Below are 17,870 nucleotides of genomic sequence, written 5' to 3'. Positions count from 1 at the left end.
ACAAAAAAAAACATGATTAAATTTTAAAAGTAAAAGACTTTTGTGATGTCTCCTTCGACTTTCTCAATTTATAACATTTCAAGCAACATCCCTAAATCTATTTCGTTATTTGCATAGCCGTCAAAAGGTTCCATTTTTTAGCCAACCTCATCGATCCCTCAGAATGATAAGCCTTAAGTGGCATCTAGCATCCTTGATAGGCAAGTTTCCATGCCCGAAAAGGAGAAAATAGAGTGCCAGACAACAAATCCGAGTCAAGCGTTCAGGCAAACAAATGGTTGCCCCCAAATGGGGAAAAGCGAAGAGTCAAATGCTCACACAAATATGTCACGCACAAACAACAAAAAGAACTACAAGAAAAACGTAAAAAATAGAAAACAACGCAAAAAAAATGCTTCGAAAATATATGTAAAAGCAAAAATAAAAGGGAATGGAACTGGGTTCGTCGGGTTCAAATGAGGCGAGTCAGAGGCACAAAAACTCAAAGAGCGCCTCAAACTTTTTCCATCGCCCATTTGCTTGTGTGAAGGAAGAAGCAACAGTTTCGATGACATCCAAAGCGATACCAAAAAACGCAGAGTTCTGAAGGGGAAAACGAAACCGAATCGGAATCGGCATCGGCATAGGAAACTAAGAAAGCATCAGGCCGACTGAAAAAATATGCTTAAGAGGGCGTCAAAGTTGACGCTTATCTGCGCCTCATTTGCCAAAGGCGGCAACAAAAGCCTCATCAATTTCAAAGGCCTCGACCGTCGGAGCACAAGATTGAACCACTGACAGCTGTCTGCAGGAGGAGCAGATAGCATGGATGCTGTGGCCGCAGAACTAGATACATTATATCCAAAGTAGCAAAAAGATGCAGATTATACCGACCGTGCGATACACTCTACTTGTGAGTAATCAACATAGAACGTAAATATGTTTCCTGTTTCTACACTTACAGCAAACATCCTAAGAACTCCGATCTACTTGTAAGATGCAACTACAATCTCTTAAATATACTTCTAAGATTCAACTACGATCTCTAAAAGATACTTCTAAGATCCAACTGACAATGATTTTCATATATTTAAGATCAATAACAACCGTTGCCTGCATGCCAAGTACCTATTTTCTGCTCTACAAATAGCCAAATTAAGAGGCAGAACAGTGGACACTGTCGCGCCAAAGTTCACTCAACTTTCAACTCGTAATTTGTCATTGTGCCAGGCGCCGTGAGTAGCCAACTGAAAGCGACTCCCGACAGCTGCCACCGCCTTCCACTTTCCAATTTTCCCCATTTCCCGCACCACCGCCACAGTTTTCCTCAGAACTGGCGCAAAACGTGTACGTCCAGCAACGGACAATGCCATCGCTGGCCAAATTATAAATATTAAAATCGTTTGCGGCAGTGGCACATTCTCACCGGCGTTTCCGAATCGGCGAATCCCCAAAAAATCGTAACAGCCGTCTGCTCGATGCCACTGCAACGCTGCGTATACGCAATAAAATTTATGTTAATGCAAAATACTTTGGACTGTCGCATTTTTGTGGAGAAAACGGCTAACGAATGTCACATGGCAATGCGACTCGTATGTGGGTGGTGATTAATTTGCGTATTGTTCTTTGAGATATATTTCTCTTTTCAATATATTCCTTATTCCACCCATTTTATTTTTTATTATTTTCCCGTCGCGACATTTCCCCAGATGGTTTTCGGCTCGGCGGCAGCTGCCATGTGCATTCAACGCATGGTGCTCCTCTACGGATGTTGTGTCCACTCTTAAGTGGGTAAGGGCATTAAATGATTCCGGCTGGGTATTGAAATCCGTTTCAGAGCTTTCGCACAATTATGTAGCTTATATATAATTCAGCGAAATTTGTTTTGCATTGAATTGGACACCTGCCTTTGATTTGTTTTGAATAAAAAGCTTCGTAGATCTACAAATGTATATTAGAGCAATCTGCGTACGACTTTTCGAGTGCATGTATTTCGTACAGCCTTTTAACTTTTCCACTCATTTTCCGCAACTTAAATCAATTTGCCTTTACTTTGAGCTGACAGGATGGGGTTTTTTGCCCTCATCGAAGTCTGCCATATAATTTGCAATGCAAACAGGACTCATGTCCTGAATCCCAGCAACAGCATACGTGGTGGAATTATAATGGAGGGCGAAAAATGTATATATATTGGTTGACGATGTCGATGACGATGACGAAGAGTTTCTTTTGTGTCGTTAATAATAACAATAATGGCAACAACGATGGCAGCGCGGAAACCTCCTCCAATAATGAAATTTATATCTTTCGCAGGGGCAAAGCTTAAAATGCCTTCGGAAAATCTGAAAATGTGAACTTCAAAAGCTTGACATGAAATGAAAATTCCTCGAATTGCTAAGTAAATTGGCCTTGGTATGGAATTAGAGGCGGCTTTTTCCGCCACCCAATCATCATTATCGTCGTCATCGAGTCGAGTATAAAATGTAATTTATAGATACTAAGAACTCTGGCCAACAGGTTGCCAACTGGTTTTCAAATACGCTTATAAAACCCACCAAGAATTACAATAACGATGAAAAAAGAGCCCCAAAGCGGAAGCGAACACTACAAATTTCATTTACAAACAGTCCTTGAAGACCCCGCGCTGGCCAACAGATACAGATACAGATACAGGTGCAACTGGACAGGTGAGTTCCAATTAGCACATTACATGGAAGGAAAATCTAGCCGGCGAGGGCGAAGAGGGAGCTCTCGACTTGTCTTCGATATTGAAATGAAGAGGCGCTTCGCATAAATCGCATAAATATGTTAATTAGTCAAGTGCCGCACGAAGCGAACGTAAACATTCTGCGCTGTTCGCTTGAATTTGTTTAGAATTAATTTCAGCTTCATTTGATTTGCATAAATTGTGTGAATGTTTAATGGACTTGTTTGCCGCACAGCCAAAATCAGACGAAATAATAAAAAAATAATAATAAAAAGCGCGCGACGAAACGGCAGAAAGTAAAAGTTAATTATCGCATAGGACTAGAATCGTCAATTGGGTATCATCTAAAATTGGGTCAATGGAATCGGGGAATCGGGGAATCGATGAATGAAAATGGAATCGCTTGCACAACGGCATTGATACGATTTCAAATGGTTTAGTAATTTGAGGAGCCACAAATAGTTCCACAACACACACTTCTTGTGCCCCACAGTTGACCTCCGACAATCGGGCCGTGATTAAGCATACGCAGCGTGGCCGAGTCAGATTGTCTTAGATTCGCTGGAAATGTCTCAAAATACACAAGAAGCTGGGCCAAGGAGAGATAAGCCAGCTCTTTGGAGGATGGAAGAGGTCGCCAGCAGGGGCAAAATTGAAACAAAAACTGCCGCTCATCGCTCGAAAATCTAGTCTTTAAGAAAACCAGAAGCCAGGGGCCCACAAAAACCATGATAAGTCGACACACAAAATTAAAGCGGCCCAAAAATCCGATTCCAGCGACAGCGGAAGATTTCCACTCGGCAAACTGATTACATTTGTTTACTATGTCACTCCATGTTTGTGTCTTCTGGTACAGATGATGGCTCTGAACGTCTGATTTGATGCCCTTTTGTAGCTCTTAAGTCTCATAATGACAGGAAAATCATTGGCTAAAGTCTTTGCTCTGCTTCCCATTCCCATTTCCCCGATTTCTTATCGATGGAGGGCAAATTGAATTTGGACTGCTTTTGTTTATCAATTCTCACTTATCGGATATCTGAATTCGAATCGGAATCTCAGCCAAAAGATATGGCGACTCTTGTGCCAAATATTTGGCAGATAACAGAGAAGTGGAACCAAGGAGGAGGACGGCACCCAACCCAAAATCCGAACTCCAAAATGCAAGTACGTGCCGAGTGCTGGTTTCTTTGGAGAAGGGCACTTTCCCCTTTGGGGAGCAGAAGTGCAGTGGATTTACGATGGAGCTGCGATTGAGGTCTCGTCGGGTTACGTGGGTTGTTTGGCTTGTTCTGTGTGTGTCACAGGGCGATAAAAATTAACTCGTTGAGCTGAGAAGTTGGAGGCCCTCTAATCCACGTCTCGGGTTTACACGTGCCACCATTTGGCTGTCCATTGCTCGATGAGTTCGGCGTTATCAACGAAACCTGAGCGAAGCTCTGTCGCTTTTTAATTTCGGTTTACGGCGCCCAGTTCCATTGGTTCCACGCTCCTCGGACATGACTCAATGCGGACATTAATCATGCATCCAACCGAGTTTCGGTTAGTCGTACAGATGTATGTGCGTTTTCCAACTAACCAGCCAAACAAAGGGTGTTAGAATGCTTTTTGTTTCAGCATCGCTGAGCAGAGATTTAAGAGTCGCTTTTTGGTGGAGGCTGTCAGGGGATGGGTGAGGCGAAAAAAAAGCAACCGCAAAACAACAATAAAGAAACCAAACGAAAATTACTTTTCTACTAATTGCAACTCTGGAAGTGCTGAGGTCATCAGGTGGATTGCGAACACATCGAGCGACCAGGGGGCAGATCATTTGGCCAACAGTTCAAAACAATGCACAGGAAATTCGCATTTACCCAGTGCCAGAGAAAAGGCAACAATAAACCAACAAAAACGCCATGCCACATCAACATTTTCCTTTGCCATTGTAGAGCGGAATTTGCACAAAGCCTTGGATTGAATAATGATGCCAGCGGGATCAGAGGAAAACGGAGAAGGAATGGCTTATTTCCAGATTGAAATTCCTTTCTTCGCTTGGGGTTTTAGCAAGTGATATGTACAGCCAACGAGGATATTGAGGGAGTTTTGTCCATTTTATTAAAACATTCTCTTTCCGAAATTTCGTATTTTCAAGAAACAAATTGGTTTCCCCGTTCACTTAACTCATAATACACATAACTCTACAGAAACTCTAAATTAGATACAATTCCTAAAAAATTGGTTTAATGAAATTACACATAACTCTACAGAAACTCTAAATTAAACAGAATTCCGAACAAATTGATTTAATGCAATTACACATAACTCTACAGAAACTCTAAATTAAATACAATTCCTAAAAAATTGGCTTAATAAAATTACACATAAGTCTACAGATAAATGTAATCAAAACTTATATAACTAATGGAAAAAGTTTCAATTCACTTGTGTACTTTGTGGTTACAACTTTTAAGTACCCAAACTGAAAATCATAGAAATAATACGAGTTACCGTTTTTGCGTAGACTTCAAGTGCAACACTAATCTAGTTCCTATAATTCTGAAGCATAGCTAAGGTTTTTCCGTGATTTTTCCAGTGCTCGCCTGCGAGTAGAACCCCAAATCACTGCCCTTCGCCCACATTGCACCATTGCATCAACGCTGGGTTGCCAATTGACGTGGCAGCCAGCAACCTCTATTGCATAACACCTGACAAATGCAATTCAGGCAAAATGCTCCACGAGGCTGCTGATGATGATGGCCTCAAGTGAAAAACACTCACGCAAACACGCGACGCACTTTGGGCTCTGGATTGGGATTGGGGGTATTAGGTATTAGCTATTGGGTATTTCGTACTTGGTATTGGGCATTGAGTGGCTCCATTCCAATGGGCACTTTAATAAAGTGCAGTCCAAATTGTGGGCCATCGGGTGACGGTGGCCCTGCATTTGCCGGCTTTGTTGTTGCTGTCAGTGGTGCTGATGCGGCGGTGATGCGGTGGTGCTGCAGTTGCAGCCACCGTGGCGTCAATTATCGCCGCTGTACGCAAAGTGGGGCAGGCAAACAATAAAAACGCGCCCAAACGCAGTCGTCAGGCTCAAAGCACTTCATTGTCAAATGAGCTTAAACACCACGCCCCTCGGCCCCGATTCCGCCCCCTTAAGACCCACTCCCCCCGATCCCCGACTCCCATCAGCATCCCCATCTCGATTTCATTTGTGCAGCACTCTTTGCTGCGTTTTCGTTTTCATTTCATTTCAGCATCTCACTGTTGCGATACCCTATAATGGGGTTATAACTCTATACAAATTCATTTTCAATGATTTGATTTTATTAATGTGTTCTTTTTTTAATCTAAAGAAAGGTTTTATGTTGTGCTTTTATTTTGTAGTTTTTAAATTTTTTTAATTTAAAATTCGTTCTAATTTACAATACATTTATTTCAAAATAATATTTTTCCGTAAAATTAATAGTTTTGATTAAGCCACACTATTAATCACAAAAATAAATAATTTAATACAAAATCAAATCTTCCTTAAATAAAAATTTCAAGATACATTATAGATGGCTCTACAGGGTATATAATAGCTTTAACGAAAACCACCTCTCCCTGGCTTATTTTTATGTTTTTCTGCAGTTTTGTTCGCCGTTTTCACGCCTCACTTGCCACCTTGTTTGCCTCGTTCGCTGATTTGCTGATTGATGGCGACGTCTGCAATTGAGACGGCAACTGCGACTCCGACTGCGACTGGAACTGAGACTGAGACTGAGACTGGAACTTCGGTTCCGTCTCCGCGCAGGTGTCGCCGCCTAATTAAATGAAGGCAACGCTCACGCATGCGTAACCTGCAAACACTCCCTGCCCGGCCCATTACCCTGCCCCGCCCCTCGAGCGCCGCCCTTCGCAATGCATTGTTAAGAAAATGGGTCAATATGCAATTATTGCATTTATTTTTTTACATTTTCTTTGCAAGCCCCAAGCGGACTCGGCTTCGTTTGCGTCACTTGCGGAGAGTTGAGAGGCGAGTTCGCAATAATCATAATATGGCTACTTCACTTGGCAAAGCAATCAACCCGAGGCCTCCGATGTGTTGATTTTGTTAATATTTTTCCTCCTACCCAGAGATGCCCCATCCACTGCTCCACTGCTCCACAGTTCTGTGTCCACCGCTCCCGATTCGCGGAACTTGGAAGTGAGCCGATGCATCGGTGGATGTGCAACAGCAGCCAGTTCTTTGGTTTAATGAAGCGACGCCAAAGTTGGTTTGCTCTGCTCCAATTTCGAGGTTAATGGCAAAACACTTTAAAGAAACTTTAAATTGATTTCGGGAAGTGCACGATCAACTTTAAGAGAAAAACTATCATGCTGAGTAAAAGGTTTTTATACTCCTTCAAGCGAAATTACTGATAAAAATGAAAATATGATATGATGAAAATTTCATATTAAGCTGTATTATTTAATATGTAAGCGAAATTACTGATAAGAATGAAAATATGATATGATGAAAATTTAATATTAAGGTGTTCAATTTAATATGTATCAATCATGCAAAAGACTTGGCTTTCAGAAAAATGTCTAAACTTTAAGCAATGTTCTTCCTAAAATAAGCACCCCTCTAAAATACAATACCTTTCGGCCCACACCAACTAAATTAGGCCTTGTTTGAAATCGCGAAATGAGAGTCCTTCTGGGCACCAAATGCTTTCTGAACCTCGTAAGTGCCACGTTCTTCTAGACACTTTGAAACTGTCTATCTAAATGTGATCACTACCAGTGCAAGCACCGGATACGATGGCACCACAAGGGCAGTTCCTATCTACCTCCTCAGCAGCTCTACGATGTAGCAAGGAATGTCATCAGGACCCACCGATTAGCACTTTCCGCACGATTTCTATCAGGCAAAGGAAAACCACCGGAAACTCCAACTTTGGATCTAATTTGTCGGGCATTGGCATCAGCGAAAAACTCTGTTGACGGTGGCAAGCCGAAAAATCCATTAAAACTTGAATCCATGGGTCAGATATCTACTGGTTCCAGCAGCCAGGCATTTACCAAAAATACTCTTCCTATAAAAGAGGAGAGCAAAACACTATTGAAAAGCGAATTGGAACCGGAGTTGGTGTACTCAAAAGCTCCGGAAGTATTCAACTGCAAGAACTGTTTTGAGTATAGTTCGGAAATAATGATTGTGAACTGTAAAGATTGCATTGGAGATAACAATCAATCCACAGAGTCAGTCATGGGAAAGGGGACGTTAATACTGCAGGACGATAGTACAAACGAACCAACCAGTGCTTTAAAGGAGCCTCCAACTTCTGCATCAAAACCATCGGTTGGCGACTCTCCACCATCTATTGCTGCAAAGAACACATCACTACTACAGGAAAATAGTACAAATCAACCAAATAGTGCTTTAAAAGAGCCTTCAACAAATCAACCAAGAAGTGCTTTAAAAGAGCCTTCAACAAAGCCTGCATCAAAACCATCGGTTGTCGAATCCCAACCATCTGTTGCTGCAAAGAAACCTCCAGTGTCACCAAGTTCAACTTCTCTCAATGAGAGATTTACCATGCCCCAAAAATCCGCTTTTCCCTTGGGAAGAAACCCCTGTACAGACGGCAAAAAAACTACAAAATCTAAATGTCCGCCACCCAAACCCAAACCTTGCACCTCATCGGAAGGTGAACACAAACCACCGGCTAAAAAAAAGCCACCTTCAAAACCCAAACCAAAAAATCCACCTAAAACCGTCGATTCTAGTGCATCAGGTGCACAGAAAAAGGAAAATGATCCTGCAAAGCCAAGGATCGCAAATACACCTTCGAATAAACCTCCATCAGAAAAATCCTCTGCAAATCCCAAGGTTGGATTTTCTATGCCGTCGAATACGGCTTTTCCATTGGGCAGAAATCCCTGCGTTGATGGGAAGAATGAAAAGAAAGGACCTAAATGTGCAGCCTCGAATCCAAAGCCACTACAAAAAGCCGAGAAAGACGATAGGAATCGAACGGAAATTAGCAAAAATGCAGCTCCGATTAAAAAAGCAGCTACTGTACCAAGTGGATCACCTAAACCTCCGGAAAGTGTCGTACCAAAAGCCAAACCTCCAAAGAAAAAGTCAATGAGGCAGGGTATTGTCAATCCAAAGGAGCCTACGGTTAAACCAAAGAGTCCTCCGGTTAAAACAAGGAGTCCTCCGGTTAAATCCAGTGCTTCTCCTAAACCGGCTCCTAAAGCTATCGTACAACCAAAGAATAAAGAGCTACCAGAGCTGTCAACTTCCCGTTTTTCCATGCCACTGATGTCAGCTTTTCCCATTGGAAGAAATCCCTGCCGGGATGGCCCAAGGGGATCAGCCAAGGATGAAAGTCCATGCGGTAAAAAGGTGGTCAACATTTGCCAATCAGGATCCGATTCCTGTAAAGCTAAAAAGAATAGATCGAATAACGCCAAATTAAACGTTGTTCCGCAAAAAGCTGTTAAGAAATCCGATGCATCAAAGACGAAGGCTTCCGTAGAACCACCGCCTCCTGCACCACCAGTCAAGGAAATTCCTGTGACTTCTGATCCGGAGAAACCTGCACCCAAAGTTCGCAGTCACACAGCAGAAAAAGCACCAATGCCAAAAGGCATAGAAGCCAAGGAATCTCCAGCTTTACAGCCTTGGCCTGCAACTTCTAAGACAGAAATCAGAACATCTACTGAGCAAAAAGTAAAATCTCCTACACCAGTTTCTTCAGAGCCGAAATATGTAGGACCAAAAAGATCGAATTGCGAAGTGAAAACACAATGCGCTGCTACAAAAGCCAAGAAAATACCAAAGAAATGTGAGGAATCGAGGGTGCGTCACCTAGCCGATGCCAACAACGATCCAAGTACGAAACCCAAGTTAAAAAAGTTTCCAGCACTTCCGCTCAAGCAAAGTATCGCCAGTTATTTAAGCAGTATTGAGCCATTTCTTAGCAAAGAGGAACTCAAAGTGCAACGGAAGGTGACCAAGGAGTTTGTGGACAACGAAGGTACACAACTCCAGGAGCTTCTCGAGAACGAAGCCGAGCGTTCGGACAACTGGCTAACTCCCAGATGGACACGTTCCGCATATTTGACCTATCAGGCTCCATTGACCGTCTTCTCCAGTCCGGGTCTCTCCTTTCCCATTCAGAAGTTTGATGGAACCAATGATTTTCTCAACTTCACAGCTAAAGCCATCTACGGTATGTGCGAGTTCAAGCAGCTAGTTGACCAAAACAAAATTCCAGTGGTCAAGATGGGCAAACATTATCTGGACAACAGCCAGTTTGCCAAGATCTTTGGCACGGTTCGCAAGCCAGGTCGATTCTGCGATATCATCGAGCAGTACAATGATGCCGATTATATTGTGGTCGTATATAATAATAATGTGAGTACTAAGAAAATAATCTTTAATCAGTATTTGGAACTATTGAAATACAGCAATCCTAAAAAGTTCTACTTCTTGATCTAAATTTTAACAGTATAATTGGCTTACCTTATCTCGTTCGTAGTACTTTAAGTTGCCCATTTACTCCGAAAGTGGAACATTGTTGCATGTGCATACACTGAAAGACGCGTTGGCGGATATACTTGAATGTCCACTTGAAGTAGGCGAACACTTTGGCCTTTTGACCCACGACAATAGAAGCAACTGGGCTGAGGCGTATACAGTACTCTGTCGACTTCATGGAAACGCAGATACCGTGGAGACCATTGAGCAGTCCCTGTTCGTGGTCTGTCTGGACAAGTGTGTACCCACTCTGAAGGGCGAGGAGAGGGTTGTCCAGGCCCATCAGCTCCTCCACGGTGGTGGAGTGCGTCAGAACAGCGCCAATCGTTGGATGGACAAGACCATTCAGCTGATAGTCAATCCAAATGGCCTGGCCGGATTTTGCTATGAACATTCGCCCGCGGATTGCCAGCCACTCGCCATGCTGATGGACTTTGTGCAGCAGAAGGTGTAAGTATATCTATAAAATATATTTTTACTTAAAGCCAAATATATCTTGTATTTCAGCCATGAGGAGAACTATGGCTGCGGTGGCTGTGAGGCGGACAAGAAGGTCACGTCCACCCTGTTGAAATTCCAGCCAGTGAACGAGTGCATCAATTTGTGGTTGTGCCAGGCAAGGCGAAATATTAAGAGGATCGCCAGCCAGCTGCAGGTGAATGTGATGCAGTTCGAGTGCCATGGCAAGTGCTTCATCAAGGCGCAGGGTCTGAATCCGGATAGCTACATCCAGATGGCCCTCAGTCTGGCCTACCACTCCATGCACCAGAAACTACCCGCTCAGTATGAGTCCGCTCACCTAAGGATCTTCCATGAGGGGCGCACTGAAACCATTAGATCCACGTCCAATGAATCCAAGGCCTTCCTCATGGCCATGCAATCGCAGACGGCTTCAATGAGTGAGAAATTGTCTGCACTTCAGAAGGCGGTGGATGCCCACGAAAGGTTGATCAAAGAGGCCATTAATGGACAGGGCATCGATCGGCATTTGTTTGGCCTACAGGCGATGGCTCTGGAAAATGGAATGCCACTACCGGAATTCTTTCGGTCCAAGGGTTACGTCAGATCGGTGACCTTTCAACTCTTCACCTCTCAGGTAGCCACCTCCCACGAAGGATTCATGGCATACGGACCACTGCTGTCCGATGGATATGGAGTCTGCTACAACCCACAGGAAAAAAAGATCATCTTCGCCATCTCCGCTTGGAAGAGTTGCCCACAAATCAACGTCATACGATTTGGCAAAGCCATCAAGCATTCCCTAAACGACATGAGAAAACTAATCCTGAACACAGGAGGTGATTCTGTGGGCGAGCATCCATGTAAATGCGAGAAAATACTGCTCTAGAAGGGCTTACCCTATAGATTTCTGTTCAGATACCATCTTGTATTACGTTTCAGAACAAGGCAAATGTACACTCGTTTTTTTTAAGTTGCATTAACCAAGCCATTTTAATTGCGTTTGGGTTCAGGGTCGTTGAAAAAACGAACGCATATTAGTCACCCCAAAAACATCTCACCTTTGACAAAAAAAACTGGAGACCCGTGAGATTCTCTTCCAGAGTATTAACCTGAGATCATCCGAACTCGCCCACGGGGCTTGTTAATTAAAAAATAAAAACAGCTCGCGAAAGAATAAGTAAGGTGGAGTGACTCAGTTTATGGGTATAATTGAATCGTAAAGAGTGACCAATATATGAAATATTTCATTAGAATGAAGTAGTCTTTTGTCAAGTACTCAAAAGTTACAAGATCGCTAAGTAAAAGTCTCCATTCCGAAGAACTACTGACCCACTTCCATCATGAATGCGTCGCCTTCTTCTCCAGGGGACAAAAAGTCAAACCGCCTTTTCTTGCCTCTTATATTACTTCAATATCATCTCATATTTGCCTCGCCAGTTCTTATGCAACATTTGCATCGGTTTCGCTGTGCTCTGCTTTTTGCTGGTTGCAGTTTTATTGCTAAATTAGGTAATTGGTACAAGAAGCCGCCATCTCTTCAACCCCCACCTCTCTTGCCCCGCTGTGATTGCCGCGTATCTGCAGAAGTATCTGAGTATGCGTATCTATTATACCGCTGCATCTGGGCATTGCAGAATGAGAAGTGTGCTCTGTGCTCCTCTCTTCCTCTCGGTTCTTTGGTATTTCACTTCTGCTTTCCATACTAAATGTGATGTGCAGATGCAGATTTCAATTCAGTCCACAAAAAGCCAGAAAGAGAGGCGTAGACTACACATGATCAAAGTAGTGCAGCTGTACAGATACTTTCACATCTGTGAGGTACATCTCTATATATATCGCTAAGACTCTGCAGCAGAACAATCATCATCATTCCAGCGAATTGCGACTTATTTTCCTCCGAATCCTCAGCACTGCATTGCTGTCATTAGCCAAACTGAAGGCATTCTAATTGGCTCACTCCATTTCGCCTCACTTCGATTCACATCACTTAAATTTAAATCGGTTGAAACTAATTATAAAGTGCACTTAAAAATGCTATACATAAGGGCACTTATTTTTAATTGGTATTTATAATGAATTTGTTTTATTTTAAATATATATTTGACCTGTTAATATAATCTTTACTCCTTAAAAGTTCGTAGCTGTTAAGTATATCAATGTTTTTCAAAGACGAGCAGCTGATGTAGCTAATGAGCCGAATTTAGTTTACTTTGCCATACTCATCGTGTGAATCACACGCCTTTCGGAGCAGCTCGGCAGTGGGCGTGGTCCGGCGGTCAGCCCTCCTCTCACGTGCTGCTCGTCATCGCCGGTCGCAATCTGATCTCATTTTAATCACAGCTAATGAATGTCAACACTAATTGCCACTTGAGTGCCAACACTCAGTTGGATGGGGGGTGTGAAGGGAAAGGGCGGGCCCCAAAGGGGTGAACCCCAAAAAGTGATCTCAAACAAAACAAAGTTAACAAGCTGCAAACAGAAAAAGACGCAAACAAAAGGCAAACAAAACTGCGAAAGCCTAATTACTGGTTGTTATTACTATATGGGGCACAAACCTCTCCTTTTTCGGTGGGCTGGTAGAGGGGGGAAAAAAGAGTTGAAGGGCGGAGGAGTGCGTCACTTAAACGACTTAATATTTACAAAAATTTACACAAATTAATTAACCAATTAAGTGAACGTAGAGCAGACACAAGTTCGGTCATTAATCATGGAGTGTTTCTATGACCAACCACAAAGTCCCCTCAAGCTAATGAAGTGGTAAAAACTCAATTCAGAGACGCTTTAATGGGTTTATTCAAGATTGATAGATCGATTAATCGATCTTTGGAATTGTCAAAGCCCTAAGCGTGATTTAACCCTATTAAGAGTTTAGCACTCAATGGGATCTTTGATATTATATGCATATTTTGTACCATGGATTTTTTCCAATGTGAGATTTGTTTATACTATACACAATGCCTATTGGATGAAGTTTAATTACTCGGTATACGGTATTATTATATTTCTGTATTATTAAATAATCATAGTTATATACATATACATTAATTCAACCAAAAAAGTATCCTACTTCCACGCTTGCAAATGCAGGCAGATGGAATCAAGTTTTTCCACAGGCCACATGGCGTATGAGTAATCAGCGCACAGGCTTAGCCATTTATGGAGCCCCTGCAGCATCGATCTTGACTTGGCTCTAAAACCGCCTCTTGGACAACGAATTCGATTCAACGATTGTTTGTTAGCTTATTTGTTTGTTTGGTTGTTTGCCTCTTTGGGTGCCTGCTTGGCGTGGCACTCAGCTGCGATTCCGATTTCGAGTTCGAGTTCGTTCCGTGGCCATTTGGTGCCATGTCATGCTCCGCGCTGCAGTTTGCCAGCTTGGGAGGATAGCCTGCGACCAAGTTGGGGTCGCAATTCTTTATTTGTATTCCGAGTAATTGTCGTCGCTGCTGACGCGGTGATGTCATCCGGCAGGTAGATATACATAGGTGCCAAAAGGTGACTTTTTGCAGCAGTCATCGTGGCGAGCTGCTTGTCGTTGATGGATTCGTTGAGGCGAATCTCGGATTGGCTTGGATTGGATTGGATTGTATCCGATTGAATTGGTCAGAGTAGGTGCTCTTGTCTTGGCCGCTTGCTGCGCATTTTGACCAATTTTAGCCAAACTCAATTAGTCTTAACTGATGTTTCGTTTGTGCTTTTTATAGAACTCTGAGAAAACAAGGAGCGGGTGCTCATGGGTGCTCATGGGTGCTTTCTGATATCATTGGGGTCAAGGACAGGGTTCAGCAATCCCAATCCCAGAACAGAGATCTCGGAATCGTGGCTGCTGCGCAATTCAAAGAAAGCCGTGCACATAAATTCAGTTGGCTAAATGTGCACATACATCTGAATATACAGCATTCTGAGCTGGCTTCGATCCGGCGTCTTTAATTAGCACTGAAATTAAACTTTTTTCGGCCTGAGCTTTTTTCCTTTCATTTGTCGCATTACCTGAGACTCCATTTACCCAACTCTCGAGAACTCAGTTCGTTTGAGAGTCCCGAAATTCCAGTTCCCAACGGGCTTCCGCTGATCGACCGACTAATTCTTCTTTAAACAAACCGAGAAGAACCGAAAAATGAGCAGCACCAGCAAAAAAAAAAAAAAAAAATAAAAGTAAGTTAAGAAATCTTCATAAACACGCTAACAAAAAGTTCTTTTGCCAGCGACCTTGGGAATTTCAGTTCATCTGCTTTGCGTGCTTCATTTTATGGTATCTCACCCCCCATTTTATTTTATTTATTAATTCGTAATGCCATTTTACGTCTGGCCATTTGGATGCCATAAAAAGTTTCGGTTCAGTTTCGAATTTCTTTGAATTTGTTTGCTTTGATTCTCGAAAGGAGCGAGATGAGTATGCATATGTGAAAAGAACGATGCCCCAAAAGAATCTTTAGAATGCAAGTAGCAGAAGCGATACCATTTTCTCTGCAGTATCTGCCAAAGTTGCACAACCCACACTCGCATTCTAAGTACTTGCTTTGCTCGCCGCCTGGCCTCTTTGACTTCGTTTTCCTTTTGTATATTTACATTATTTTGGTTTTTGCCTCGAACCCGCATTCAGCATACGCCCTGTTGCCCTCACCACTTCGCCAATTGCATCTGCAAAATACATTCGCCATGGAAGGCAGAAGTAGAATGCCAAAGAAGAGCACAGAGCGCGCTTCTCATTGTGTGCCGCTCCGCGATGCCCAGATGCAGATACGAAGCCGCCAGCGGTCTAATAGATACAGATACTCGGCCAGAGATACCCAGATACTCGCACAAAGGCAAACATAGCAGAACATTTAGATTGCAGAATCCAAAGCGAATGCAGCTCTGCCGGAGGAAAGGGATGGGAGGGCGGCGGATGTGATGCGAAGGCGGCTTCTTGTACCAATTACTTAATTTAGCAATAAAACTGCAGCCGGCAAAGAGCAGAGAAACGAGAAACGAAAAACGAGAAATCGAGAGCGAACTCAAAAGAATTGCATCTGCAAATGTTGCATAAGAACTGCGGAGGCAAATATGGAATGATAATGGGGCAATATGGGGGGCGGGGCAAGGCAGGTTGACTTTTTGCCCTCGGGAGAAGAAGGCGCCGCATTCATGATGCAAGTGGGTCAGTGGTGCATCGAATAGGGGGAACTCTATGGTTATGATTAAGAACTATTTGCTATATGATTCCAATTGGGCGCAGAATCTATTTTAGTCTCTTTCTTTGTATAGACATGTATATTATAATTGCTAAAGAATAATTGAATAGTAATAAGCCACATTAACACCCAGACAGTAGTAAAGTATTTATTTGCGGTCTTTTTCTACAAGTGCTTAGGTTAATTAATTTCCAATGAATATTACATATGAATAGCCCGACAGTTTAATGATTATTACAAAGGCAACACTAGTATCTTCTTCTCCCAGCTTTCAACTCTGTTGCATTTATGTGTAAGAACCCGATCTCTTCAGCTGGGTAATAGATTCCAGTAAAATGCAAACCCAACTACAAACTTATACTCCATTGTTCGAATACATGCAGTATGATTTAGTGCCGCCGCCGACTTGGCTGAGTTATTAATTAGCGAGCAGAGTAGGTGAGAAAGATGAGCTGGGCTGGCTGCACTTGACTGATCTGCCGCCCCCCTTTTCTCCGCCTCTGTCCAACCCCCCCACGATTTCTGAGTCAGGCTAATACTCACGATCGTTTTGGGGCCTTGTCAAAGGTGAGTAATAAGCGGGAGATCGTATATGGATGTTTCCACAGAAATTTGCCAAGTTTCGCGGCAAATGCTCACCTTGAACTTGGCCAGAGAAGCGAGCAGAAAGATATTAGTTAGCAGTATGAATTTGAGTTTTCCTATCTATTGCCCCCACTTTTTTGCAGTTGCATCGCGCTGCTCAACGAAGCTGAAAATATTTAAATGCTAAGCAACGTTTTTTCTTTTTTTTTTTTCATTTTTTTGTTCCTTTTTTGTGGCGACTAAACAAATATGAATGCGAAATTTGTTTGGCGCTGCGGCTCACCCACGAACTGGTCATGACAATGCCGATGCCGATGCCGATGCCGCTGCCGATGACGATTTTGTTGGCCTGGCCAAAAAGCAGAACCACCACAAAGTAATTACGTCGAAGAGCGAGAGGGAGAGGAACAGCAGGTTATGCAAGTTCAAGGCCAAAAACTCTGCATTAATTATAATTATTTTTGCATTTGTTAATCGCAGAGGGACAACAGCGACAACAACAATCATCAAGCTGCCTGTGTTAATTGTCTGGGCGAATGCAAAAGAGGAAAAACAGGTAAATGCAGAATTTGTTTTGCTCGCATGTGGTAATTAATTGTGGCCAGCAATCGATGGCCCCATCGAATCCCCCAGTCACGGGGGTTAATGCCAAGACGGAGTTTTTATTACTTTGTAATAAAGAACGTATGATTTAGAAATCAAGAATATCATTATACAAATATTCCGTAGAAGTGAAACAACCAAAATCAGGGAATTACCAAAAACTGAACTTAAAAACAAGAAGCGCTAATGTTTTATTACTCTGAAATAAGGAAAGTATGCAGAACAAAGCGAAGAACAATAGAGAGCATATAAAATAACCTCGTATTTTTTTGCACATTATTTTATTCCACTTTCACCCAAAAGAAAGTGCTTTCAACACACGTACTGCACTTTTGTGCTGCCTCCACTTTTGTTATCAGCAAAGTATTTGGCACAGAGCCAGTATATCTCGTATCATTTGCAGAGATTTGGGATACCCGATAAGCAAGTAAACAAAAGGCTGATAAGCAGCAGTCCAAATTCAATTTGCCCCCCATCGATAAGAAAACAACGAGGGGACGTGGAACCGAAGGGCGACTTAAGCCAACGATTGCTCTGCCATTATGGGTCTTAAGAGCTAGAACAGGCAATAAAGTAAGCTCTTGGAGGAGGGGCACCAGCCATCCATCCAGCCATCCATCCATTTAGTGAGACACAGACTCGGAGTGACATAATAAATAAATTTAATCAGTTGGCTGCGTAAAAGCTCTGCTGATGCTGCTGACTGGAAATGGGAATGGAAATGGGAATGGGGGAAGTGGAAACCCAATCCGAATCCGCATCCGATTCCGTGGCAGCTTTAACTTCTAGTATCATTGACTTTCGGATTTAAGAATGTACTTTAAGATTGCCGCCGTCTGTGTCATCAGTTCATATTTCGAGTGCT

At 42.8% G+C, this 17,870-nt stretch overlaps 1 protein-coding gene across 1 annotated transcript; it reads left to right on the top strand.

Annotated features, from left to right (window-relative positions):
- Positions 1–7,196: 7,196 nt before the first annotated feature.
- LOC6527440 lies at positions 7,197–11,623 on the top strand. The gene is made up of 4 exons (XM_002088496.3): positions 7,197–7,373; positions 7,434–10,058; positions 10,183–10,631; positions 10,689–11,623. Exons 1-4 carry the CDS (start codon positions 7,335–7,337, stop codon positions 11,527–11,529), a joined length of 3,954 nt encoding a protein of 1,317 aa, XP_002088532.1. The 5' UTR covers positions 7,197–7,334; the 3' UTR covers positions 11,530–11,623.
- Positions 11,624–17,870: the final 6,247 nt, after the last annotated feature.

This window comes from Drosophila yakuba, chromosome 2L, assembly GCF_016746365.2.
Source record: "Drosophila yakuba strain Tai18E2 chromosome 2L, Prin_Dyak_Tai18E2_2.1, whole genome shotgun sequence".
NCBI classification, from domain to species: domain Eukaryota; kingdom Metazoa; phylum Arthropoda; class Insecta; order Diptera; family Drosophilidae; genus Drosophila; species Drosophila yakuba.
This window is presented reverse-complemented; position numbering and strand designations above follow the sequence as displayed.

Coding starts and splice junctions, on each gene's coding strand:
- LOC6527440 (XM_002088496.3), top strand. CDS start 7,335: ATGAGAGTCCTTCTGGGCACCAAATGCTTTCTGAACCTC. Junction 10,059..10,182: donor TGGTCGTATATAATAATAAT/GTGAGTACTAAG, acceptor TCTCGTTCGTAG/TACTTTAAGTTGCCCATTTA. Junction 10,632..10,688: donor GACTTTGTGCAGCAGAAGGT/GTAAGTATATCT, acceptor CTTGTATTTCAG/CCATGAGGAGAACTATGGCT.